Source organism: Peromyscus californicus, unplaced genomic scaffold (genome assembly GCF_007827085.1).
Source record: "Peromyscus californicus insignis strain IS unplaced genomic scaffold, ASM782708v3 Scaffold_6__1_contigs__length_162567912, whole genome shotgun sequence".
NCBI lineage: Eukaryota > Metazoa > Chordata > Mammalia > Rodentia > Cricetidae > Peromyscus > Peromyscus californicus.
Window position 1 is genome coordinate 112,261,597 of NW_026294584.1, and position 27,004 is coordinate 112,288,600.

The 27,004-nt window shown below is 38.7% G+C and overlaps 1 protein-coding gene and 1 non-coding gene across 2 annotated transcripts; both read right to left on the reverse strand.

The window, feature by feature from the left end:
• Nucleotides 1-37: 37 nt before the first annotated feature.
• Tmf1 (TATA element modulatory factor 1) lies at nucleotides 38-26,791 on the reverse strand. The gene is made up of 17 exons (XM_052721750.1): nucleotides 26,505-26,791; nucleotides 23,329-24,536; nucleotides 21,563-21,666; nucleotides 20,436-20,562; nucleotides 18,645-18,750; nucleotides 17,183-17,325; nucleotides 16,449-16,615; nucleotides 15,627-15,783; nucleotides 12,509-12,601; nucleotides 11,939-12,095; nucleotides 9,329-9,521; nucleotides 8,356-8,425; nucleotides 8,051-8,143; nucleotides 6,367-6,468; nucleotides 5,977-6,129; nucleotides 4,397-4,522; nucleotides 38-3,457 (listed from the first exon to the last, which is right to left on the reverse strand). The coding sequence occupies exons 1-17, from the start codon at nucleotides 26,644-26,646 to the stop codon at nucleotides 3,314-3,316; spliced, it is 3,285 nt and encodes a 1,094-aa protein (XP_052577710.1). The 5' UTR covers nucleotides 26,647-26,791; the 3' UTR covers nucleotides 38-3,313.
• On the reverse strand, nucleotides 9,861-9,991 carry LOC128100213 (small nucleolar RNA SNORA36 family). The gene has a single exon (XR_008214727.1). It is a non-coding gene; the product is annotated as a small nucleolar RNA SNORA36 family (small nucleolar RNA).
• Nucleotides 26,792-27,004: the final 213 nt, after the last annotated feature.

The following is a 27,004-nucleotide window of genomic DNA, read 5'->3' on the forward strand; positions in this document are numbered from 1 at the left end:
ACAAAGAAACACCACTCTGAATTATATGAAAATGAAATACATTAGCAGACTTTCAAATCTTTATTTAAATCAGATCCATGCTTACTTACATTACCTTTCATTTGGAATTAAAATAATTTATCAGTCTATATTTAAATGATATTTTTAGCCCTTTACAAAATATGTAGCTTTTTTTTAAGTTTCAAACTGACCAAATATAAGAAAAATTGGATCAGCTTTTTTGTAATGAAAATGAGAAGTGATCGCCTAGAACATACATGTATATAATACTAAACAAACAATAGGAAAATAAGACTTTTACACTCATTCTTTAATCTGGGGGCTTTCTTTTAAATACTACAAATCAGGTGCTTTTTAGTAAGCACTCAAATAAAACGTTCAATTAATTAAATAATTGAGGGATGGGGGAAATAATTCCTGAATATTCTTTTCATTTACTTAACTGTAAAAACTGAAATTCCTCTAAGTCAGAAATCATCCACACTTAGAATATTTTGAATTGTACTACCATGTATTTGGTACATTCTACATGCTAAATGCTATACAGTGCTTTCAAGAGAGGCCCAGCAGCAGCAGCAGCAGCAGCCTCTCCACCCAGGCTCCCAGAGGCCCCAGCGTCTGATACCAAGTGCCCGTGCCTCTTACACTCTTAATTCCAAGTATCTTCCTTGTTTCTCAGGAATGGAAGCACATAATTCCAAACTATTTTATGCACTAGAATATTCTACTAGCATATGAGTAGAGAATTTTCAATGATATATAAGCAAATTTAATGAAAGAGCAACCAATATTTAATAAGTGTTCTGCCACCGACTGGATTATTTATAAGAAATTTCTTCAGTACCCCTTACCAACTTGAAATGTATTGAAAGGTCTAAATATATACTAGTCAAAATAAAGACAGTTTGACTATCAGCTATTAATTTGCAGATGAAGCAGACCATGTGATAGATATAAATGGTTGTGTGTCATTCTATAAATAAATAAGCTGAAAACACTTTAAGATTTTAAGTGTAGCTGATTTTATTAATAAGGACAAGAAAAATATTAAATGTTGATATTGTAACATTTATAGTTTAATACAGAAAATTTTAATTTCAATTTTTTTCTCTGCCACTTTTTAAACTATTTGTTTAAGAAGTATTTTATATTCCCAAACTACCAGTTTCAAATGCTTGCCAAGAATTATGAAATTGAGGTTTCCTGTCTCTTCAGACTCTACATTTTTATTGCTGTCAGACTTGTCGTCCTGCCCCTGAATATTAAAAGCTGATTTTTTTGTTGTTGCTGTTTTTTGTTGTTTTGTTTTTTTTGAGACAGGGTCTCACTGTGTAGCCCAAGCTATCCTGGAACTCGATCTGCGACCAGGCTGGCCTCGAACTCACAGAGATCCACCTGCCTCTGCCCCCCAAGAGCTGGGATTAAAGGTGTATGCCACCACCACCCGGCTTAAACATTTTAAAGCTGGAAAAAAAGTTAAGAAGCGGTTCCCTACCACTAAAATATAGAAACTTAATTTTACGACTGTGACTTTCACCAAAAGGACATTTACTCATGCTACAAATCAGAGAGACCCAATGACAGAAACACTGTATAGAACACAAGGACCAAAATCAAGGTCACTTGAATCACCCCCCAAAATTCTCCATTCTGCAAGATGACTACTCACAGCTGTATTCTGAAGTACTGTTTAAAATGTAACTAAAATTTAGCGAGTTTTTATTTTAAATCCTATCTTCTCATTGTGGGGAGGATAATTTCAGACCCTCACTGAATGCCTGAAACAGTGGAAGCTACCAACCTCCAGCAAGATAGCCAACAGTGATGCTCATCTTTCTGCTAAAGGGAAGAACTTCTGCCTAACCTCTGACAGCTTCTTCACTGTGGGGCCATTAAAGAACAGACGGGTTACCTGACACAAGCCTGCCACACTATGACAGTAGACCCAGTGGCGGACACGGCTCAGTGACTAACAAGGGGGGTGTGCATGTACTGGACAAATGCAGTCAACTAGTGAGATTTCAGCAGGCTACTCTGAACAGCATACACCTTTGCACTTAGAAACTCCTTCTGGGATTTCCATGTATTTTTGGATTATTTTTGACCTTAGCTAGAACCACAAAAAGCAAAAGAATAGATAAAGAAGGGCTATGATAAAAGCAGTTCAATAATTTTCAGTAATAAAATCAAAATATTTTACAGGTCTAAAACACAACCCGATTAACTTTTAAACAAAGCAACTTTTGGAAGAGTGCATAACTATGTTCTAAAGCTATTCTACACTACTTTTTGTTATTTTTTTGCTTGTTGAAACTTCAATTAAAAAAATGTCAAACTATGCAAAATTATAAAATTTCCAATTTAAATGTACTCCTATAACTTTTCTTTTGCTATGGAGAGTGTTTTAAAACATTCATTTTTAATGCCCCAAAATACAGCTGTATAAAATTAAACAAGTAGTTTTTAAAAAGTAAATTGACTAATTTTTAAGAGTAAATTTTGTCAGTGATTTTATTATGTTAGATTTGTTTCACAGTGTAGTAAAATACTTCAAAATTACCTGCTACTGATGCTATGTCAAAATTTATTGCAAGCAAAATTTTCCACTATCCAATTATGTGTAGCTAATATTGAATATTTATAAGCTTTCTTTGGATAAGTAATAAAAAGTAATAAAAAGGGTCTACATTTGTTCACACTTCATTGTGGAAGCCACATGGAATAAATTTTCAAAACAGAAATATTTTTTAAGCTTAAATTCCTCTTTATATTTTAGACATGTCAGTGTGACCTCTGCTTTTAAAGGAAAGTCTTAGTTTATAATTTAGTCACAGGCTTAATAACCTTTCCACTTAAATGCTTAAAATACTTTCAAGAAATATGTTTTCAGTGTGAAAGATTTCAAAGTTTCAATGTTAACATTACTCTGTAAGTCTCTCAATATATACAAACACATATAAATTATAGATACAATACAATTAATTATATAGCCACAATAATATGAAAACAGCAATCTCCTTTCCTAACTGTACTGCTATGTGGGTAAAGTAATAATTCTCTGTGCTGTTCAAGGCACACACAAAAAAAAATGCTTTAAAAATTTTTAAAGAATAGTTTCAAAAATAAAATTCAAATATTGCACAAAATAATTTAACTGCAAATATAACTACATACTATAAAAGAATTTTTAAAAAAGTTTTTTTACACTCTACAGCAAATCCCATTTTCTAACTCTATAAAAGAATTTATTGGAAGTCTGCATTTATATATTAAGTGTTTACATTCAGTTTGATGGGAATATGAATTTCACAAGTTAACTGAGCCTTTGTCTTAGAAGTTCATCTATTTGAGTTTTATACATATTTTTTACATCTTCAAGATCCAGGCGAAGTTCCTCTGCTTCTTCTGCCTTTTCTCCATACATCTGCAGAATAGTGTTATATCTTTGATCCAAATCCTAAAAAATATTTGTTTATAATCCTTTAATGACCATACAAATATCTACAGTAGTTACAAGTCAATAGAAAAACATCACGAGTTGAACAAAAATATTAATTTTAAAAAGAATAAACTTACCTTTTAAAAAATTAAACTTATACCCAGTCTATCTAGGAATACAGAACAAAAAGAGGAACTTCTTTGGAAACCTCAATAGAGGGTTCAGTGGGTAAGAGCACTTTCTGAGCAAGCATGAGGACCTCACTTCTAACCCTCAACATTCACATAAAAAGTCACATGACCTGTAACCCCAGAACTGGGAGAAGGCTCACTGGGGCTGGTGGCTCCAGGCTGACTGTGATTCCTGTCTGAAGGGAACAGGAGGGTGAAGAGTGACAGAGCAGGACACCCACTTATCCTCATGGCCTCCTGGTACACATCCCAGCACATACACATGCACATATGCCACACACACCACCCCTATTTCCCCACTAAATCTGTAATTCTCTCCAAACACGACTTAATCAGTCTCCTCCCTATTAATTTAAGTATACTTGATGAGATTTCTGTCTTCGTGACAGATTTGGATTAAGTATTACTTGGCATTTATCCCACAAGACTAGTCTGCCCAAACATTGAATTATGTCACAGTAATGTGATGAAACAAACATTGAGTCAAATACTACAAAGCATGCAATGTACATGCTTACTTTAATAAGTATTGGCCAAATAAAATCTCATTTTCTTTGAGTAGTACTAAAGGTTTTGTGAAAATACTTTAGATATGCAATGACACAAGCAACAGATTCATCTTTAACATTCTTTACTCAACTACTGACTCCTTAATTTTCAAAGAAATTACTAAGTCACACATATGCACCTGATGTAAACTAAAAACTTGATATTTAATAACTGGATGAAAATATCTTCGATTCATCCTGAAGTGAAGAATACTTACTCGTAGCTGAACTCGAAGCTTGGGGATCTCTTTCACTTTCTCCTCCAGTTCATCATTTTGATTTGTTAATTTAACTAGCTCTTCAGACATTATGGATCGAGTTTTTTCTAGATTGCTAATTTCTAGCTGAGAAACAAAATCATAAAATGGTTTCAATAAAAACATATCTTGTTTAATGCTCTCACTAACATAAAAATATTTAATGTGTCATTTTTGAAGAAAAACATATGTCAACATATAATGCTGAACAGTGGGGGCAAGGGGCCCAAACTTTCTTTATAAGTTATTTATTTATTTATTTATAGGGTTCACTATGCAAGAAAGAAAGAAGTCAAGAAAATACAGTGATCTGTCTGAAAAATGCAACCATGTTTATCTCTAATCTAAGAAAACAACACACATTTCCACTATTCTAAGTTACTGGAAAAAGCCAGAGCAGTGAGAACATACTTCAGTGTTGCCCCTCCCAACTACGTAAGTTGAACTGCTAAAAGCTTTCACTACTACATGAGAAACTAAGCAGGACTCTCAACAGACACATCAACACACATCAACCCACTTCACAAGTGTTCAAATGGGAAGTGAAAGAGGTATTCATTTTGAGTGTGTAAGTTTAACATCAAAAACTACAAAACTCCTTTCCTAATTCTTACAGCAACAGTCCTTACAGCTCCCTCCTATTTGTGTTGTTTCTTCTATGTGCAGGTCTCTTTCATTGCACTCATTCCTTGTGGGGAAGAAGAGAGACTTTTCCTGTGGCATTTATGGGAAAAATAAAGCAAGCATGCTGGTTCAGCACTTCCTTTTTTCTTGATGAGAAAAGACGCTGGGAAAGAATGGGCTATCCCCGCTTAGATGTCCCCAGGTCTGTGGTGATATCGTGTTCCCCCAAATATTGTGCACCCTAATAAACTTATCTGGGGTCAGAGAACAGAACAGCCAGAGGCCAGAAAATGGTGGCACGCACACCTTTAATCTAGCATTCTGAAGGCAGAGATCCATTCGGATCTCTGTGAGTTCAAGGCCACACTAGAAACAGCCAGGCATGGTGACTCACACCTTTAATCCCAGGAAGTGATGGCAGGAAGCAGAAAGGTATATAAGGCATGAAAACCAGGAACTAGGTTGGTTAGGCTTTTAGGCTTTTAGCAGCAGTTCAGCTGAGATTCATTCTGGATTAGGACTCAGAGGCTTCCAGTCTGAGGAAACAGGATCAGCTGAGGAATTGGCAAGGCGAGGTGGCTTGTTCTGCTTCTCTGATCTTCCAGTGTTGACTCCAGTACCTGGCTCCAGGTTTATTTTTATAATAAGACCCTTTTAACATTTGTGCTACACAGGTCCTTTCTAGGCAGGCCACGGCACAAGGCACCTAGCATTTCCTAAGACAGAGCAGATAAATCTGCCTACTTCTGGCAGTCAGTCAGTTAGGAGGCTCATTTGGTTCCAGCTTATATCATTACTATATGTGATACACTTTGGGTTTCATATGTCACTCATTCATCTTATTTTCCAATGTGCTCAGAACTCAAGTGGACCCACTATCTCATAGGCTTCTACAGCACACTTCATTTTTCCAGTACCTGTAAATGACTAATTTCCCCTTCCCTCAGCTTTAGTTGAGACTGCAGATTTTCAATAATGCTCGATCCTGCTCCCAGCCTTACAGCTTCATAAAGATTGCTTCCACTGGCTGATGCAGACATTGGTCCAAATGAATGGTCATGAGACTCATCCTATTCAGTTAAAGAACACAGACAATTATCATATGTTATGTTCTATTATCAAGTTCAAACAAAGATCTTATCAATTCAAATGTCTGCGTTTCTCAAAAGCAGAAAATCATCTGTATTTCTTTACTTCAATTATCACCATATTCTGACGAATTTCCCCAACAAGGTTATGGAGACCACCAACCTGATGTTCCCTTACTCAAGGTAAGAACTAAGCACATGTAAGAGGTAAGCCATTACCTGAGACAGGAAAGATGTCTGGAGCCCTGCCATATCTACTCCACTTATAGAGCTCGAGCGTGACATGGTGGGAGTACTAGAAACAGAAAACAGTTTGTGGTCCTTGGAGAGAAAAAAAAAATCTGTAAGATTGAGAAGCAAAACATAAGGGACGCAAGAAAAATTTCTAGGATTAATGAACACCAAGGCATTAAATTCCTCCATAAAATGTTATAAATACAATTTCTCAAAGTATAAAAAGCATTTAAAATTAAGAGCTGAGCTGGCAAGATGGTTCAGCAGGTAAAGATGCTTTATCTGACCTGAGTTCAATCCGAGGACTCGTATGTAAAAAGAGAGAGAAACAACTCTAGCATGATATCTTCTGACCTCCACACATAAATCATGAGATACATGCGCGTGCGCGCGCACACACACACACACACACACTAAATTACTCATAATAAAAAAATTTTTAATTAAAATTAAAAGCCTGTATTGCCCCATTTATATTATAACACAGTTAGCCAGGTTTATTTATTTTTTTTAAGGAAATGAGAATGCTTTGGTTGAAATGACTGCAGAAGCTAACTATTTCATGTTCTGTAACATATTGTCAATTACTCGTAAAAGTGCTGAAATTTCTGACTTACCTATCTTATTTTAATATATTCAAAACAAAACGAAACAAAAAACCCAACAAAACACTTGGGGGATGGAGAGATGGCTCAGCAATTAGGAAGGAGCACTGGCTCAGTTCCCAGCAGGAACATAGTGTACACAACTCCTGTAACTTGTCAGGTAATCGGATGCCCTCTTGTGGCTTCCGAGGACACTGGATGCATGTGAAACACAGACTTATGTGCAGACAAACATCCACACAAATAAAATAAAACTAAAATTTAAAAACTCCAACTACACTGAAAAGGTAATTTCCATTTTTGTGTACTATTTGAACATATGCTAACTCTCAGTATGCCACACTACTTCAAGTACAGGAAACCCACTTTGTAAAAATTACCTTTCGGAGCTAAGGAGGTGGCTTAGTGCATAAAGCATGGAGACCAGAGTTCGGATCCCTAGAACCCACGGACAAGTCAGGCAAATGTGATGGCTGCCTGTAATTCCAGCACTCAGGAAGCACAGACAGGATTCCTGGCGCAAACTAGCTAGTTAGACTAGCCAGAATCAGCTAGCCCCAGGTTCAGCAAGAGGCTTGTCTCAACAAAACAAGTAGAAAGTAATCAAGGAAGATACCCAGTGTCAACTTTGGGCCTCCACATGCATGTGGACACAGACACACCTGCACATATGCAAATATGCATACACATATTCATGCGCACCAAACACAAACACATGCAAAAAATAAATAAAAACAAAACCAAACAACCTCACTACATTTACTAATCACAAAGACAGAACAAGCCAGTTCTATTCTGAAGTTGCCTATGGGCCATTTGCTACATTAGTTGCCATGAGAAATCACAAAATTCATTTGAAAGTGTAAAGTATCTAATTCAAAGCCAATGACAGGCCGATCTGAATGCACTCCAATGACTCCGTTCTACATGGAGCACTGACAATGCTACTACACCTGACCAGTATAGTAATTCTAAAGATATGAGTACAAGTAAACCCAGATCAATCCATGTCACCCACAACAGCTCAGCTACACAAACCAACTCAAACCAACACAATTCAGTACCTTTTCTTTTGCTGCTTCTTGAGTGAAAATGGCTTTCTTCCTTTCTTGTTCAACTTTCATTTTTTCCATTTCTAACTGACTGCACAACAGTGTCTAATGGAGAGAGATACAGTTAGGTAGTTTTGAGACACTACTCCACAGCACCATAGGAAGTCAACTGCAAAGCTCAGAGTGTAAAACACAAGCTGCCATTCCACCACCAAAGACAAGGGTCCATATCACCCTTCTCATCTCCTCAGCAGGCTGCTACCATCCCCATCCATCTCTAATGCCAGCCCTGGGGGAGCGAACACTAAGAAAAATACCTTTTCTTTCCTTGTCTCTTCAAGTGTTCTTACATATTCATCTTTTAAGTTTTCTAACTCAACCTGGTACCTAGTAAACCAGAGGGAATTAAAACAAAAAGGTGACAGTACAGACTATTAAAAACTCCAGTTCCATATTCACTTGTCATCGTATCAGCAGCTCAGCCCCGAAGACTTCCCAACTGACTGTCCCAGCTCACTGGGATTCCACTCATTAGCTGAAGCACAAGGGGAAAGTTCTACTTTTTCTTTCCCATTTTTTTCTTTTCTTTTTATTAAGAGATTTTTATTCGTTTTACATATCAACCACAGATTCCTCTGTCCTCCCTCCTCCCCCCCTTTTTTTAACCAGTACTCTGAGATTTAAAATGAGACATTTAAGCAGTAATTTTAAGTATTATCATTCCAACCAAGTTCAAAGGTGGAAAAAAAAAAAAAAAGCAGGAGTTCTATGGAATGTTTATAGAAGTGCAGACATTTATTTCATTTTTACTTAACTATTTTTCTCTTTGGAAGTCAAGGGCGAAAACATACCCACTATAACCTTATGTAATTTCAGATGAATGATTTTATACCCTGTGGTTGCAGAAGAATCCAAATACTTATTTAGAAAAACCTGGAAGACTACTATAAAAAGTTCCATGCACAATAATCACTCCTTCCCTCCTTCCTTCCCACCTCCCTTCCTTTCTGTTGATGGCATTAGACCCTTTAAAAAAAAAAAATCACATTAATGGGATAAATCTTTCCCTAGAAAAATATAAATACATGTAGAACATAACACATAACTTCGAAAGAAACACAATGGCTCCTAGCACTAGCTTAATGCATGCCAGTAATGACCCTGCCTTTAAATGCTGCAAGGTTTTCACTTCTAGTTCTCACTGCAATGAGGCTAAAACCCAACAAACACACTTCCCAACGGTGACTTAAAATGTCATGGAACCAGAGAATACCACACAAATACACTCACCGACTATTTTCGTCTTCCAGTTTTCGTAGTTTATTCTTCTCTGCCTCTAGCTGGGCCTGAAGTCTACTGTTTTCCTGCCGTAAGAGAGCATTCTGTGACTCCACCGAAGACATCTGGATTTTGTTGGCAAGGAGTTCTTCTGTAGCTGCTCGTTCTCTTTCAACTGCTGCAGCCAGCAAAGTCTGCGATTCACCTGATTATAGAGGAAGAAAAGTCATACACACATAACCCAGGGAAGATCAGACACCAGGCTGGCTCTGACTTCAAACTCCTAATGACTCAAATTTCCAAACTAGGACAAGACTACCAACTGAGACAAGCAAGCCAACATCAGTTAATGCACAAGTTGACACTCTCTCCTCATGAGACATAGGACATTATCCATAATAGTCAAAAACTGGAACCAGCCAGGATATCCTTCCCCAAGCAAATGGCTAAACTACGGAAACAGACATTTCAGAGACTAACACTCAACAATCAAAACACTAAAGTTTTGAAACACTGATGACTTTTTAAATTTTATTTTATTTATTTATGTAGACTAGAAGTATATGAATAGAGTAATACTCTCTATTCAGTCATTCCCCCGAGTCAATTTCAATGTCCCAAAGTTTAATTAACAGAACAGGGAAGCTGCCCTGAACTGAACTCAACACTTTGGAGTGATAACTTCCATGTGCATTTCAGGAGGACCTGTTTGCATTAGGTCAGGCTGGAGGAGCCCTGCACCTATTTATTAAGCTTCTCTGTCAACAAAATAACAGCCCCAGAGGCTTCCAATGGGCTACTAAATAACACTTGAAAGCTAAGAATCTAGTTTGCCAGTAGTTTATTGTGGAGGTATCTTTGTGGATTTCTGGGGACCTCTCTAGCACAATAGACTACTGGCAATGGTCGAGAGAAAGCCCGAGCTGACCTACTCTGGTAACCTGATGGCCGAACACCCTGTCATGATAGAACTCTCATCCAGTGACTGATGGAAGCAGATGCAGAGATCCATGGCCAAGCCCCAGGTAGAGCTCCAGAAGTCCAATCGGCGAGAGAGAGGAGGGATTATATGAGCAAGAGATACTGAGACCATGACTGGAAAAAGCACAGGAACAAATATCGGAAATGCATGAACTGTGAACCAATAGCTGAGGAGCCCCCAGGGAACTGGACCAGGCCCTCTATAAGTGAGACAGTTGATTAGCTTGGACTATTTAAGAGGCCCCCAGGCAGTGGGACTGGGACCTGTCCTTAGTGCATGAGCTGGCTTTTTGGAACATAGGGCCTATGCTGAGATATTTTGCTCAGTCTTGGTGTACAGAGGAGGGGACTGGGTCTGCCTCAACTGAATCTACCAGGTTGAGCTGAATCCCCAGGGAAGACCTTGTCTTGGAGGAGGTGGGAATGGGGGTGGATTGGGGGGGAAGGCTGGGGGGTGGGAGGAGGGAGGACAGGGGAATCCGTGGCTGATATGTAAAATTAAATTAACTATAAAATTAAAAAAAAAAAAAAAAAAAAAGAATCTAGTTGCCATCCCAGGACTGACAAGGAGTCACTCAAAGACAGAGTCTGGAGTAAACTAAGTGACTTGCTGTTGACTGAAAAGTCAAACACAGTATTACACCAGACACTTATCTCCTGACCCCTCACTCATATGCTTTGTCACAAGAACATGATATCTCTCCAATTATACATGGGATTCTTGAGAACCAGAAGGCATGCATCAACTTTTCATGAGTCTGTTAGCGTCTGGACATCCAGGTATACACATACCACTTGCCTGAGACTAGAGAGAAACACCTTGACATTGTCTTCTTTATTAAGAGCAGTGAGGAAATAGCTCAAGGAATGTCTATACGGAAGCAGAATATGCAGTCTTAAGACTCCATCATCTCTCTCTTCTAGGATTTCATCTTGATCCTTTTCAGACTTGCCTCAGCTCCTGGAATTCTACCACTATCTGGAACTGTATCTGATCCCTGTCACTTACATTCTTGTAGACAAGCTAGAAAGAGGTCAGAGGCAGCAACCTCTGGATGAGGGACAAGAAAAGAGTTGTCTAGCCATCTATAAAAATAAATGAAAGAATCAGGCCTGGGGAGATAGCTTAGTAAAGTACTTGCTATGTGAGCACAGGGACGAGCTGGGAGTCCCAGCACCATATCAAAGGCAAGTGAGTAAAGCATGTAATCCCAAAGCCAGGCAGGCAGACACAGGAGGGGATGCATGCAGCTTGCTAGCCAGTCAATCTAGCCAAATCAATTAGCTCCAGGTTCAGGGAAAAAATAAGGGGGAGAAGCAATTGGTCTCCACACACACTCACATAGTATGTGCACATGAATTTACACACACACACACACACACACACACACACAGACACCCTACAAATGAAATGGTAGGCAGTAAAGTATATGACACACTGTGTAAGGAAAACTAACTGCTTTAGAAGAGTTATGATTGAGGTATTGATATAAGAATGAAAAAGGGGAAGACAAATCTATACATATTAGACACCAAATGTCACCATGAGATCAGATGAATTTCAATGCCATACCACTATCCTACTTCTACACACAAGACAGAAAGTCTCCTGAACCAAACATAAAATACTGAAGAGATTACCAAGCCTATCAGAAAGATTCTTCTCTAGCGTTTCCCACGAGGAAGTCTGAGACCCTAGAGTTGCTTGCAAATTTTCTATCTGTCGAAGCAATGGTCTTGTTGTTGATGAAACACTTTGACTCAGTTCTTGATTTCGATTCTCTGCTTCTTGGAGTCTCTGAATCAAAAAATCCTCAGGTTATTACCACTGACAGAAACAAAAGCACTAAAAACACCAGCAAACCTAAATTTAGTTAGATTTCTGGAAAAAGAAATTTTTCCAGAGAAAAATTATTAGCTTTCTTACTAAAAAAAATATACATTATATATACATATGTGTGCGTGTGTGTGTGCGTGTGTACATATATATACTCAATAGACAGCAAATCTATCATGCTAAAATTACTTCCTTTAAGACAAAATTAAAGATTTTCCTTTTTTTCCCCCAGGAGATCAGCTTGGTTCACCTAAGCTATAAAAATACATCCAATTGCAGGCATAGTAAGAATACAGTAATAATGCTTTCAATCCAGGAATGTTACTTCAAGAAGACACACGTGTAACCTTGTGCTTGGGAAAGCTGTGACCTACCTGCTGAAGTTCACTGATCTCGTGGCGTAAATAATCCTCTCTCCTGGCAGCTGCCTGCTCTGCCCGTTGCAATGTGAGCCTAAGGTCCCCCACCTGCAAGGCAAACAACACTTATTGTCAGAACATTGGCTGCAACTTCCTGCTGGTGACATTTGTGTTGACTTTTTATGTATGACACTTCACACTAAACAATGAGCACACATCCCGCTCCTTAAGCAATGCCAGAGCTATAAATATATTCACTATCTACTTAAGAAAGCACTCTGTTATCCAAAAAAAAGCCTGCAAATATGTACAGCTCTGACATACAATGAAACAGAGGGGAGATAATGTATGCATAAACATTTGCCACAAGGCAGGGTGTGATAAGAACTAGATGAGCTATAAAGAAGTAGGTAAATAAATAAAATCTAGGCACTAAACTAGGTGTGGTGGCATACACCTGTGATTTCAGTATGAGCATTTTGAGTTCCAGGGCAGCCCAGGTTACATAGGGAGTTCCAGAAAGGTCTGTGCTACATAGTAGGCCTTATCTAAACACCCCAAAACTAAAACTAAAAGAGAAAAGTGTTAGCAAAGTATAATGGTGTGTGTTTGCAGTCACAGCTATTAGGGAGAGGCTGAGACAAGAGTTGAGGGTCATTTGCATAACATGGCTAGACACTGTCTCAGAAAAAATTAAGGAAGAGGGTGTCACTCATACACAGTTGCATACTTTACAATTGCCTACTGTGGCAATATATTTAAATAATAAAAAAATGATGTCAGGCCTCTATCTGGTTATTGTAGTCCTGAAGATTTATTCTATGGAGCATACAGAGACGCTCTACAGCATTAGCAAGCCCGGCAACGACAAAATGAAACCAGAACTCTAAACAGCCATCAGGATTGTAATCTGTTTTCAAATGTTCATACATGAACATAAGTGTTAAAAAGTATAATCAATACAGAAAATATTTACTCATCCTAAATGAAAAAAAAAAGACTATAATATCTATGGTTATCAATTTTAAGAAAAAAACTAGATGGAGATAATGTTAACAAAGTAACCCACAAAATTAGCAATCCTTATATACCACGGTGGTTTTAAGAATGACAGTCCCATACCCTATTCCTCACTCCCTCAATTTTTCTTTATTATAGTAATGTATTTTTAATTTGAAAGAATTTTTCAAAATTGGGGTGTGTGTGTGTGTCTAAAAGTATGCATGTGTACTACACGTGTACAAGGGCCCGTGGAGGTCAGAAGAGGTCGCTAGACCACTTGGAACTGGAGTTATTATGGGCAGTTCTAAGCTGCCATGTGAGATCTGGGAACCAACCTGGGTCTGCAAGAGCAGTAAGTGCTCCTAACTGCTGAGCCACGGCTCAAGCCCACTAATTTAAAATAGTAATATTCTGTATCTTTTCTTGATAGGGTGGCAGAAACACATGGATATATGGAACATGGCATGATTTACAACAGCAAAACATTGAAAACAATCCAAACCCATCAAAAATAAAGCTGAAAATTACATAGCAAAGTGGTATAAAACTAAAACTCTAAGTTCAACTATTATGCAACCATCAGAACAGTCTGAAGAGATGGCTCAATCGTTAAAGGCAAGATTCCTAACCAAAAAGGTAACAGCCTACTAAGTCCATAATGCCAGCTGTAAAACATGGAAGTGTGGTCTTTAATGGAAGAGGAGGGAAGGAGACACACGTGTACCTGGTGAATTGATTAAAAAGCAGACATACGTACTGTCTGCATTTATAATAGGAACACTGAAAAGATAAGGCAAACACTGGTCAAGTGGTTGATGTTTAGACAAAGAGGAGCAAGAAGGAGGGGATAAATTAGAAGCAAATGCTGTCTGACTGTATTTTGTTATATAGCTTTCAACTGTAAGTAATTTATCCACCAAAAATGTAAAACAAAACCAAAAGCTAATTGAGGGTGCTGAGAATAGTTTCATGTGTTTTGTTTTGTTTTTTAACAGTGCTGGGGAAACTAGGTATCCGTATACATAATTCCTATTGTGGAATGAAGCTATAGCTAAGTAGGGCAGCACTTGCCTAGCACACAAAAGGCTGGTCAGACCCCCTACACTGAAAAAAAAAAAAAAAAAAATCAAAAAAAAAAGTGTAATGAATGTTTACAGCAGCATCATTAACAAGAGCCAAATGATGTAAGTATCCCAGATGTTCAATATTGAACTATTTTTTTTTTTCTTTTTTCTTTTGATTTTTCAAGATAGGGCTTCTCTGTGTAGCCCTGGCTGTCCTGGAAGTTGCTCTATAAACCAGGCGGGCCTCGAACTCACAGAGATTCACCTGCCTATGCCTCCTGAGTGCTGGGGTTAAAGGCATGCACCATGACCACCCAACAATATCTGATGATTTTGAAAACAATGTGTTCCAAATTTTTTTTCTTCATCAGGCTCATGAATTGCCAGAGATGTTACAAATGTGTCAAAAGTCAACTATATAATGTAGTCTATTGAAACTGTATGTTTTAATTATACGTACATACATTACTCTGACAACAGGATACCTAGTTTCACAAAATTCTCCTTCCTCCAGCAGTGCTGGGCCCTCTGCATATAGGAGGCAGAGGCTCCACCAGTGAGCTACATCCCCCGCACTATATACTTATAAATATATATAAACCTCACAGAAAACCAAGCAATAACAGCAAGGTATATGCATCGCACTAAGGCAGTGGTTCTCAACCTTACTAATGCTGAGACCCTTTAATACACTTCCTCACGTTGTGTTGACCCCAACCACAAAATTATTTTCGTTGCTACTTCATAACTTTAATGTTGCTACTGTTATGAACTGTAATATAAATATCTGTGTTTTCCGATGCTCTTAGGCAACCCCTGTGAAAGGGTCGTTCAACCCCCAAAGAGGTTGTGGCCCACAGGTTGAGAACCACTGCACTAAGGACATTTCTAAAGACACATAAGTAAGGTTTGTAGAATCCATTACTCTAAAATGCCAGTAACATGATCACAGAAGCCTACCAGATGTACTTCATCTAAGAACAGATTCACACTTGCTAGTCAACTGCTTCACTTTACAGAAACATGCACAAATACATAAAAGGTGGCTTTAACCACCTACTGCCTACCTGAAGCGCTAAGGCCTCTTGCTGCTGACGGGCTTCTTCCTGGGCCTTCTCCAGTGCTGCAGAAAGTTCTTCCTTAGCCTTCATCTCACGCCTCAAAGCAGCTTCCTGCACCTCACTGTCCTTAGCAGCATTGGCTTTGTGAAGATCAGTAAGTTCTCTTTCAAAAGTACATTGATATTTTTCATTTACTCCAATGCAAAAGTAAACACATATCCACACTAATTCAATTTCTATGGACCACAGAAACCTCAAAATAACAGTAAGCACACCTTATAATAACACAAGGAACTATGAGGACTCTGCTGGACTTGCCTTGTCTAATAACAAACTCACTCATACATAAATCTATAAATGTTGCTAATAATCAATAATAGAAAAGAGACTAGCTAGAGGGATGGCTCAGTATTTAAAGAGCACTGACCATTCTTCCAGAGGACCTAAGTTCAATTCCTAGCACCCACATGGCACCTGACAACTGCTGAACTCCAGTTCTAAGGATCCAATAACCTCTTCTGGACTCCTTGGCTATGTGGTACACAGATATACAAGCAGGAAAAATACAATGAATATAAAGTAATTTTAAAAAATTCAGGAGGCAGAGCCAGGAGGATCTCTGTGAGTTCGAGGCCAGCCTGGGCTACCAAGTGAGTTCCAGGAAAGGCGCAAAGCTACACAGAGAAACCCTGTCTCGAAAAAACAAAAAAAACAAACAAACAAAAAAAAAAAAAAAAAAAAAAAAAAAAAAAAAAAATTAAAGAAAAGAGACTTTTTCAACCTAGATAACAGAATCTGTTATCACAGATAACACTGCGTACTTCATACCTGTATGCACTATCTAGGGCAGCCTGAGTACTTCGGCTCTTTTCTTCAAGTTCATCCATGTCTACTTGAAGTCGGCCAAGATCTTTCTCCTGGCGTTCTACCACAGAATTTAGTTTTTTAATATTTTCTCTATGTTGTTTCTCAACTTCTTCTTTGCCATCAAGGACCTATGTTATCAAAACAGACAAGAACATCTTTCAGTAAATAATGCCATGGTAGATAATGCCAGGAATCTCCTAATACTGGTTATAGCTTGAATAGGAAATGGCCCACCAGTGCATGTGTCTGAACATGTGCTCTGCTGGGGGTGTTTTGGAAAGCCATGGAAACTTTGGCTGGAGGAAATGATCACTGGAGAACAGGCCTTCAGAGTTGGCTCTTCCCCATTTCCAGCCTCACCTCTCTCTACTCCCTGGTTTGGACCACGTAACAAACAATTGCACACACTTATGTCACCACATACCAAGCCCCCTGTCAACACCTTCCCACTACTGGAATCTCATCCTCTGAAATCTGGAGTCAAAGGAAACCTCTTCTCCTTCAAGTTGTTCATGTCATGTCAAGTATTTGGTCACAGTGATGTTAGGTAACATATTAGCTATTCATTTATCTATTAGACTATAACCTTTTTCTTGCATGAAATCCCATGAAGTCGATCTGAATGCTCCACAAGCCATGACCAATTACAGGAAGAAAAAACAATACACAGACAGAGAGCACTGACTGCTGCTCACCTGTCTTAAATGTTGTAACTCCTCTTCCAGCTCCTTAGTTTTCCTGTTCAGCTTTGCAATAACATTTTCACTGTCTTTGTCTTTAGTTCTTAATTTCTTAATGATGTTAGAATTATGTAGCTGCTGTTTTGAAAGTTTTTCTCCTGGTGATTATAAAAAAAGAAAAGCATAAATGCCAAAAACAGTGATTGTTTAAGAATCTGCATAAAAAGCTTTATCTAACCAGTAGCATACATGAGTTCTTTTTTTTTTTAATGCCATAAAAATTTTAAACTCCAGTGTTAAAATTCACTTGGACCTGAGTTATCAATGAATACTAAAATTATTACGTGAAAGGATTCTAGGAAACAAGATACTAACAGTCTTCATTTGATTTTTAGCTTCAAATTCAGGGTCCTAGTACCTCAACCTCCCAAATGCTGGGATGACAGATATGTACCACCATACCCAGCTTACAGCTGTATTTTAAAATTGTCTATGTACCTATGTTTCCCGCTGGCTAAACTAGGTTCTCAAAAAGACAGGAAGTATGTCATATCTAGTATTGTATCAAATAATATACAATATATTCATTATTCAAAAGAATTCTTATGTAAATAAAAAAAAAGTTGGGTAATACTAATTTCAAATGAAGTGAATGCTTCCAAATGTCCTCAAATTCTATAAATGCTCTAAACACATTTATATTTAACAACTTAAGTTAGAAATGTTCACCCAATATTTGCAATATGAACATTTTAATAATAAAAGATCCAACATTAACAATCCTTAAAATAATTGCAATACCCCCATACAATGGACTTTATACAGCCATCAGTAATGATATACAAAGCATTTAATAGTACAGTGATATATAAAGAAAACTGCACATGGAATATACAATCTAAACTGTGAGAGAAAGATACACTGAAGAAAAACCAGACCTCCAAGTCATCAAATGCTAAAACCATAGCTCACTATACTCCAACTAAGGATTCAGAGACCTTATAGACCCTAGAATTTCAACCTTTGGATATCTTTCTTTAAATGATGGGCTCTTTCATATCAAGCACAAATTCTGCCTTGCTTTTGGAGAGTTAACAAAAAGCTACACAGCACATACTTCTTTCACTACATCTGACCCCATTCTTCCATAAACGGTCACAAGCCACTTCTGTGGTTTAAGCCCACCCTTCCCTTGCTTTCATTTCTCGTCCCCTCTCCTCCTCTTCTTCCTCCTCCTGTTCCCGTTCTCATGTCCTCCCCTCTTCTTTTCTTTCTCTTTCTGAGGACAGCTTCTGTAGTACTCAAGTTTATCTTCACTCCCTGGGCTCAACAGATCCTCCAGTCTCCTGTGTAGCTAGGACTACAGGCGTATACCATCATACCCAGCTCACTATTTGTTCTTAGAAAATATGTACTATCTATTATATAATATTTTCCCTTTTCTTAGACTATTTTTAATAATCAACAGAAAACTCACCTTCCTCCATTAACCCTTGAATCTGTTCATCTTTCTCCTTCAAGAGGTCTGCAGTCTCACTACTGTTTAATCTAGTGGCAAGTTCTTCTTTTATGGTTTTCACTTCCTAATTTTAAAAACAAAACAAAACAAAGAACTGTGGTTATCATAAAGGATTATTTTCATTCTAGGTACGTTTTTCTCAGCTTTCCCATTTGAAGAAGCCACCCATAATCACATTCCCATAATAAATTTGTCAGCTGAGTCAACCCACTTACCTAGTTAACTAAGACAAAGAAACAGCTTTGATTACCACACTAAAGCCTACACACATCAGTTATAAAAGCAAGTTTTAATATGGAAATGTGAGTAAAACAACTTCCTATACTGTCCTTCAGTATCTCTCTAGGCTATGCTTTGCATTTGGAACAACATAGCAGCATACGATAAGAAGTTATCAAGTTATTGTCAGTATCTGAAATGAGCTAGCTAATTAAAGCAACCGAGCAGGTAGAAGTATGAGACTCTGTGTTAGAGTTCACATAGAAAAACAATAAATTACCATTGACATTAGTCAGGAAGTAGGACGGGGCCCTGTGAGATGGCTTGGTGGTTAAAAGCACTTGACACAAAGCTGATGACCTGTACTCAATGTACAGGACCCGCATATTTTCATATGTGTCCTGTAGTGTGCCAAGCAAAATGTGACCTGGACACACCCAGACCCGTACACACACACCCACACACAGAAACTAAAATGTAAAAGATTAAAAAATAAATAAAGTGGGAAAGCAGCCTAATCTCAAAAAGTTAAATGCATACACTAAATTGTTAGTAACAGCTAGGACTTGTTCAGTAATTAACAGCCATATTGTTAACAATGGAAGTCTATAAGTACTCCAGATGGGAGCACAGCAGCTCCTGAATAGGCATGGCTTCGCACCCAAAAGGCATTTGGCCATCCCCAGCAACTAAACAGGGAAGGCACTACTACAATGACACGGAGAAGCCAGGGATGCTGTTAAATACCCAAACAGAATAGCCCCCATAACAAAATTAGCCTCCTAAATGTCAACAGCATCAAAGATGAGGAATGTCAAAACAAGCCAAAATTTACATATGCCAGCCAAAGAAGAGTCAATAACCATTAACTATAAATTACACTTTTAATTCACACTTAGGAGTATAAATCTCTGAAGTGGTAAGAAAATAATCCATAGGACTAATGATTACTTTTTAAAATGTACATAACATTTAGGTTTGCTACTTATTCTAAAGGAATTATCATTTTTAGATATCTTAATGATCTTTGCTATGTAACTTGCAAGGATTCATTCATAAATTACATAGGTACCCATTTAAAGAAAACCTGTGTGCATGCATGTGTACATTTGTATGCACGACTGTGGAAGGTGACTTCTCTGATTACTGTTCCACATTATTTTTTGAGACATGGTCTGAACCTGGAGCTCATCAATTTGTCAAGGCTGGCTAACGAGCTTTTGAAGGCTCCACCTATCTCTCGGCCCTTGCTCCCAGCACCGGGGTTACAGACACACGCCATTATGCCTGGCTTTTACGGGTTCTGGAGATCCACACTCAAGTCCTCGTGTTTGCTCAACGGGTATTTCAAAGTCTACTGAGCCAAATCTCCAGTTCCTAGATTTCTTTAAAGTATTAAAATCTACCAATTTTAATAGAGCAAAAATCTATAATTTACTTGTTAATATACTATATATATATGTTTTTAATATTATTTTTTTCTGATACCAAAATATGAGTTCATTCATGAAGTTCTACAGTTTAAATTACCTTCTTAGCAGCATCTCTCTCTTTGCAGGCTAGTTGAACTTTCTTTTCTGCTTCTGCAATTCTTTGGGTAAATTCATCTTTCAGGGAAGAAATGCTACTACTTTCTTCTTTTACTCTAAACATTTCACTAGATTTAAAATACACGAGAATGAAGATACTGTTTATACAGTCCAGAGGTAATAAGGTCCGTTCCCAAAATGCAGACACATTTTTTCCAATATATACCATATTAAAATAGAACTGTGTGAGGTCCAGTAACTTTTATTCTGTTTTGTTTTTAAGACAAGGTCCTACAATATAGTACAAGAAGCCCCTCTAACTCATCCCCTTGCTTCTGCTTCTCTGCTGGGATTACAGATATGTGCCATCATATCTGGCCAGCCAATTACTTTCTCAAAAAAAAAATTACTTGCTAAATTTCCTTTATATATTTATTGGTATTGCTCAAGATTGAACCCAGGGCTGTACAGGCTAAGAAAATGCTCTACCACAGACCTGTATCCTCAGCCCTATAAATTAATTTTAAAAAACTTCAAACAAAACCAACTGGTGGAAATGTCACCAATATTAGATGTGCAAAACTAAGACAAAAGCAAATATTTCGATGAATCTTCTGGGTCACACTTCCTCAGTCATCTCAAAGTAAACCAGTTCGGTATTTTTAACTTCAGTATTTCAATTTTCACTAAATATATGTTCTAAATTTCTAATACTAAAAGAATAAGGAGAAATACATATATATACATATGTATTTTTATGAAACAATTTTCAATGCCAAAGATATGGTAAAGATAATTTAAGAAAAAAAATCTTTAAATACGGTAACAACTGGAACACTAAGCAATTTTCAGTGACTATAAACAATTTCAACTGCAAAACACTCTGTAAAGATTTGGTTAATGAGTGTTTGCATGCATGTATGTACATATACCACATATGAACCTGGTACCCTTGGAGTTATGAAGGTTCTGGGAACCAAACACAGGCCCTCTGCAAAAGCAACAAGTGTTCTTAACCACTAAACCACCTCTCCAGCCCCAAGTTGTGAAACATTTTAATTTCAAAACATCGAAGTACACTGGCCTGCACATACTGTGAGAAATCACTCACGTGCTTTGAATACTTACTCCTTCAAGTTATCATAAGCTTCTTCTAGAAGTGCTTTTTCCTTACTAAGAGATAATAACTGAGCTTCCCTCTTCTCTAGTTTCTCATTCAGAAATTCAACTGTCTGGATAAAGAGAACAAACACAGGTCAATCATTTTAAAGAGCTATAAGGGTATGCCATTCACAAATCAAAACCCAATGTTGTGGTCACACAGAACACCTCTGCCAGGAAAGCACAAAGCAGAGCAAGCACATGACTGATGGGAAAGCACACAAAACAATTAGGCAGTACTAGTTGATCAGCTACCAATCTGAGGATGCAAAAAATTCCACCTCTAGGTATACCTTAGAGGAAGCACATGGTGAATATACTAGGTGATATGCATGAGGACATTTAAAGCATTTTGTTTCTAACAGAAAAATCTAGGATTTATTTATTTGTATAACCACTAAGGAAGGAATATAAATAAAATTAAAAAAAAAAAAAAAGGTCAAGAAAGGGTTCAAAATTTCTGGTAAGGTTTCAGATCTTCCTTTAGTGGTATCTAGATATCCCTTTGTGTTCTTATTATTCTTTAACCCAAACATATAATTTTTTTTACTATTATCCACTGTACTTAAAAATAAAAATACTTTTAAAAAACATAAGCACGTAATTTGAATTTTTTAGGATATATCACACAAAGATAACAGAAGTAATTCTATGAATCACATTCCTTAGGTCTTGCTAAAGCAGTGATAAACTTATCTGTAAAGGGAGAAAGGGTGCCTTTCCAGCTTCCAAAAAGTCTTGTCTGAGTCAGGACAGACTAAAAATCACTTACCTTCATAAAGACACTGAAAACATGAACAGTAACTAGTGCTGGCTTTCAGCGATTCAAAGTATCAGCATATACTGCAAGGTTGCTACCACCCATTCAAAAGTATAGCATGGCAGTTTGTTTCTGAATAATATTAAACCCAGGAAACAGAATCTGCTCCTTTCAAAAACGGTAGGTAAGGCAACACTGAGCACTTACAGTACACTTCTCCACATATGTTATATATACATTTCAGAAGCCTATGAAAGATGCCAGCTCCTGTTTAATTTCTAAGAATCAGGAAAAACCAAAGCTCTGATTTAACGTTGAAGAATCGACACCATTTTCTTTTGTATGTATTAGGAAGAAGTCATTTGTCATCCTAAGTTTCACTTTTGTTCCCTGGGCATTTCCTTTTCTCATTCACATAAGATAGCTATTAACAGCAGATATCAAAAACAGCATAAGAAGAAACCAAGCCAAAAGATTTTAACAAGTATACTAGTTATGTCAACAAAACATCAACATTAGAATATTAATCACAGGAAAACATCAATAGTATTCATTTAGACAAAATCTAAAATTTCCCATAAAGAGTATAAACATGCAAAATACTCTGATACAAGAAAAAATAGTAACATTTGAGTTGCTTTAACATGTATATCTTTAAAAGAGTTAAAGATACATGTGACATAAACAGTCCTTTGCAAACTGACATAAGGATGTATGGAGCATAAAGGAATTTTAAAGTGATAGGGATTCAACAATAAAAATGTAAAACGGAAACATTAAGCTTTTTTATAATATCTACTTATCCTATCATAGTTGCTTTGCAGACATTTCAAATAACTTAATATCAACATTATCCATTTTAAGGTCCTTATTGCTACAATTAAATGACCAGAGATCTACGTTTTCAAATCATCACATGTCCATGAGAATGTTTTCATCACTGACACATCCCAAACCCAAACATTGTAGTTACCTTGCAAATGTCTTCTTTCTCAGGCAGTGCTTCCGGCTGACTGTCAGCAGCTTCACATTGCTCAGCAGCCGGGCCAGAGACAAGATGCCCTTCGTTTACTGGTGTAGGGGAAGCCAACGTATCTGGCTGTTCACAGTTAACAGGAGTAGCACTTCGGCCACTTTCCTCTAATTCTGCTTCTTCAGAAGGTGCAATCAACGTTTCGTTTCCCTCCTCTTCTTCAGTCTTTTCTTCAGTGGGTTCTACTACTGCAGACTTTGGGGTCGAAGGGTTCACTACGATAGGCACTAAAGCATAGCCCTTGCCTGGCAGTTCGTCATCTGAGTTGATTTCGCTTACACTCCGGCTATCTAGAGACTGCACACTAAACGAGTCTATTCTTTCAAAAGCATCCGACGAGCAGCAACTCTCGTTGAGTTTTTGGAACTCATCTAAGCGGCTATACTCAGGACAAGCAGATGCAGAGAGCAGCTGAAATGATGTCTGCATGAGGTGAAGACTTGATTTCGCATCTGAAGTCTCTTGCCTTGAACTAGCCGAGCTCTCACTTATTACACTCTCATGATCTAAAACTTCAATGTCACTGGTGGTCGAAGTGCCCGATGAGAAGGAGCTAACAGGAGGAGAAGGTGTATTGCTCTGTCTGTCTTCGTGTTTTTGTTCCTTAGGTTCCAAAGCCATATCCTTAGTGTCTGCCGTGAGAGACTGGGTGGATGTGGTAGATCCATCTTCTGTTGTTGTGTTTACATTCACTACATTTTCAGACGCTTTCAATCGCACAGTGGGCACCTTCACCTCAGACTCTTGACTAGCAGTTTCTGCATGCTTGCCTTCAGGTACAGGGGATGGAGTGCCCACAGCCGGAGTTTCTCCTGAGACACACACAGAGTCTCTCACTTCTGACTCAGCTGTTTCAGAAGTTCTGGACTGGCCAGGAGATGATGATTCATGTAAACTGCTCTTCACTTCTTCTTCTGGACGCTGTGATTTAGCCGGAGGTTTTGATACCACTGGACTCTTCTGAATGGTCTGAACATCTGATGGGGAGAGAAAGGCACTGAAGAAATTTTCAGATTCATCTACTACAGTCCTTCGAACTGGCTTTGTAATTGCTTTAGGAGAGGCTGTTGGTGGACTCTGAGGTTCAGTGCTTGAGTTCAATCCCCAGGTTGAAGTATCCCATCCTCCACTCACAGGGGGACTTATTCCTTTAACAAAAAAATAAATTAACTCATTAAATAAAACATATCTAGCATTAATATTTCAATCATCATCAGAGGTTTCATATGAGAGAAAAAGCCTATGAAATGCACCCTGTAACATCTTTGCTTACAGTATCACTAATTAGGTTCCAGACTAACTTTGGGCCTAAAAGAATAAAACCAGTGTGGGCTGACCTGAGAGGGTCTATGAACAAGTACAAGACCAGGCTTGGCTTTTCCTAGCCAAAGCAAGTATGTTATTCCCCTCCCAGAACATGCTTAAAGTAATGATATAGGTTTCATAGCCCATCCCAGATATGTGACTCATCTCACAAAAACAGTCTAAATCCTAAACAGAACTATTTAGGCACACAATCATTTTATTCTTGTAACATTAGATAAAACTTGATTATAAGCTAAACAGACAACAGCACTCAAAACTGAACCTGAGATAAGAGATGTTCTTTTTTGAAATCATAATTAAACTGATGAGAACAGTAAGTTCTAGTGAATAAATTTACTTTTATGTACTTAATGACCAGTCTGCCAGTGCCTCTCTCTTCAAACCCAAAGTATTTCTTTATATTTTTTATTATAAATTAAATAGTAGACAAGCAAAATCACCAAAATTTTGTGTGCAATTAGAAGTTGTTAGGGAGGGTACACATTAACTGGAGACTTTTTAAGAAAAATCAAGAAGCTCTTTAACAAAGTAGACCCTTGACTAAGAGTCCAACACTACCTAGAACAAAGTGCTAAGGAAACTCTGAGTTGGAGACAAGAGTTTTCCAGTCACCTGTTCAATGTGAAAACAGAAAACAAAGCTTAAAGCAAGATTAGGTCTGCTAGTTAGCTTAGGTCTGCTAGTTAGCCTAGGTCTACAAGGTAGGTAATTATCATCCTCATGGGTGGGTTTAAATTCGCCTCTTGGAAAACGTGGTATGAAACTGCAGTTACCTCAACTAAACTCCCATTCTTCAGACCTATGTCGTTTTGTAATCCAAAACACAACTGGTGATGAAAATCAATGAAAACAGCATTTATGAAAACTTGGCTCCATTCCAGATAACCTGCCCTTAGAAATAAATTATACAGCACTATTCATGCCTCAGATTTCAGGGGGGTAAAGAAAGATTGTATTTGAAACTGATTTGATCTCCAGTTTAGTAACTCAAACTCTGGGGTCCAAACACAAAAAAGCAAGATGAGCTATTCCATAGCAAGGTCATGTAACACAGAAAGAAGTAAGATCATGACATATCTACATACACACATACACTAAGACATCAGTGGTTCAAACTTGGGCCCCGAGTCTTGAACACTGTACAACTAAAACCAGAAGCCAGAGAGTGATCAAGTATTGTTTTCATCCAAAGGTTTGTACTCCTGTGTCCGTTGCTACAAACGCAAAAATGCTCAAGAACCCCTCAGACTTAAAGACACAAGTAACTGGACCCTCGAAAGAGCAATTTCGGCCATTTCGGCCAATCTGAAAGACCTGGGTCTGCAGAAAATGAGTTACACTTGGGAACTCTTGGAACAAGCACACAGCCCCCTGGTACTATCCCCAGTACATTCTGTGCCTCACCTGGAGCAGGTTACTTATGCATTCAGAGTTTCGCTTAGCTCTTCTGTAGAACAACTACCAACCCTGACTCGGGTTGTTCTTAAAGACGAGGAAGCGTTTTGTAAAGTCTGTGCTACCAAGCATGAAGTGTTCATTAAGTGCTACCCGCGGGGCTCCCTGACTCCGTGAATTTACATAGTTCGGACCTAGGACGCAAACTGCGGAAGATGCGCAGCAATTAGGGGATCGGAGGCTGTGCTCGGGACCCTGCAGGAAGGACCTGGGGCCAGGGGCAGACTGAGAGCTGACACCTGAGGTCAGCGGGACCCGCACCGGGGCCGAGGCAGGCGGGCCGCGGGGCTGGGGTCTGACGGCGAGCAGGCAACGACTCCCCGGGACCCGCTTACCCGGCTCGCCGTACGGGATGGCCTCGGCCCAGGCGCTCGGCTCCTCCTCCTGGATGTCCAGGACCCTGTCGATGGACTTCTGGGCCTGAGACAGGGCCTGCTTGGCGAAGCTGGACAACTGCGAGGCGTTGAACCAGCTCATGGCCCCTCCTCAGCGCCGGCTCCGGCCGGCTCCGGGGGGCCTCCGCGGTGGCCAGGGCCCACCACCTCCCGGGGCCGCGCGGCAGCTCACAGCCTCCGGCCCAGCTGAGCCCGGCCCCGCCGCGCATGCGCTGGCCTTCCACGTACACAACCATCAGATCCGGGAGCCGAGCTCCGCCCAGACGGAAGGAAGGGGCGGTGGCGTGACGCCACATCCGGGAGCGGAGCGTTGCCCTTAGTTACGGTTCCTGAGAGGAGACTTTGCGGATTTGTGCCCGCTCTCTGCTGACGGCTGCGGTCGGCGCCGAGACCTGGCTCTCCGAGCGGAACCGCACGTGCCTCGCAGTAAAATCGGCGGT

What these genes read in the sequence shown, in the direction of transcription:
- Tmf1 (XM_052721750.1), bottom strand. Translation starts at nt 26,646, where the DNA reads ATGAGCTGGTTCAACGCCTCGCAGTTGTCCAGCTTCGCCAAGCAGGCC. An exon ending in GAATCTTTCTGATAGGCTTG is followed by an intron (nt 9,522 to 11,938) that starts GTAATCTCTTCA and finishes CTCTATAATCAG; the next exon opens with GTGAATCGCAGACTTTGCTG. An exon ending in AAGAGACAAGGAAAGAAAAG is followed by an intron (nt 8,144 to 8,355) that starts GTATTTTTCTTA and finishes TCTCTCCATTAG; the next exon opens with ACACTGTTGTGCAGTCAGTT.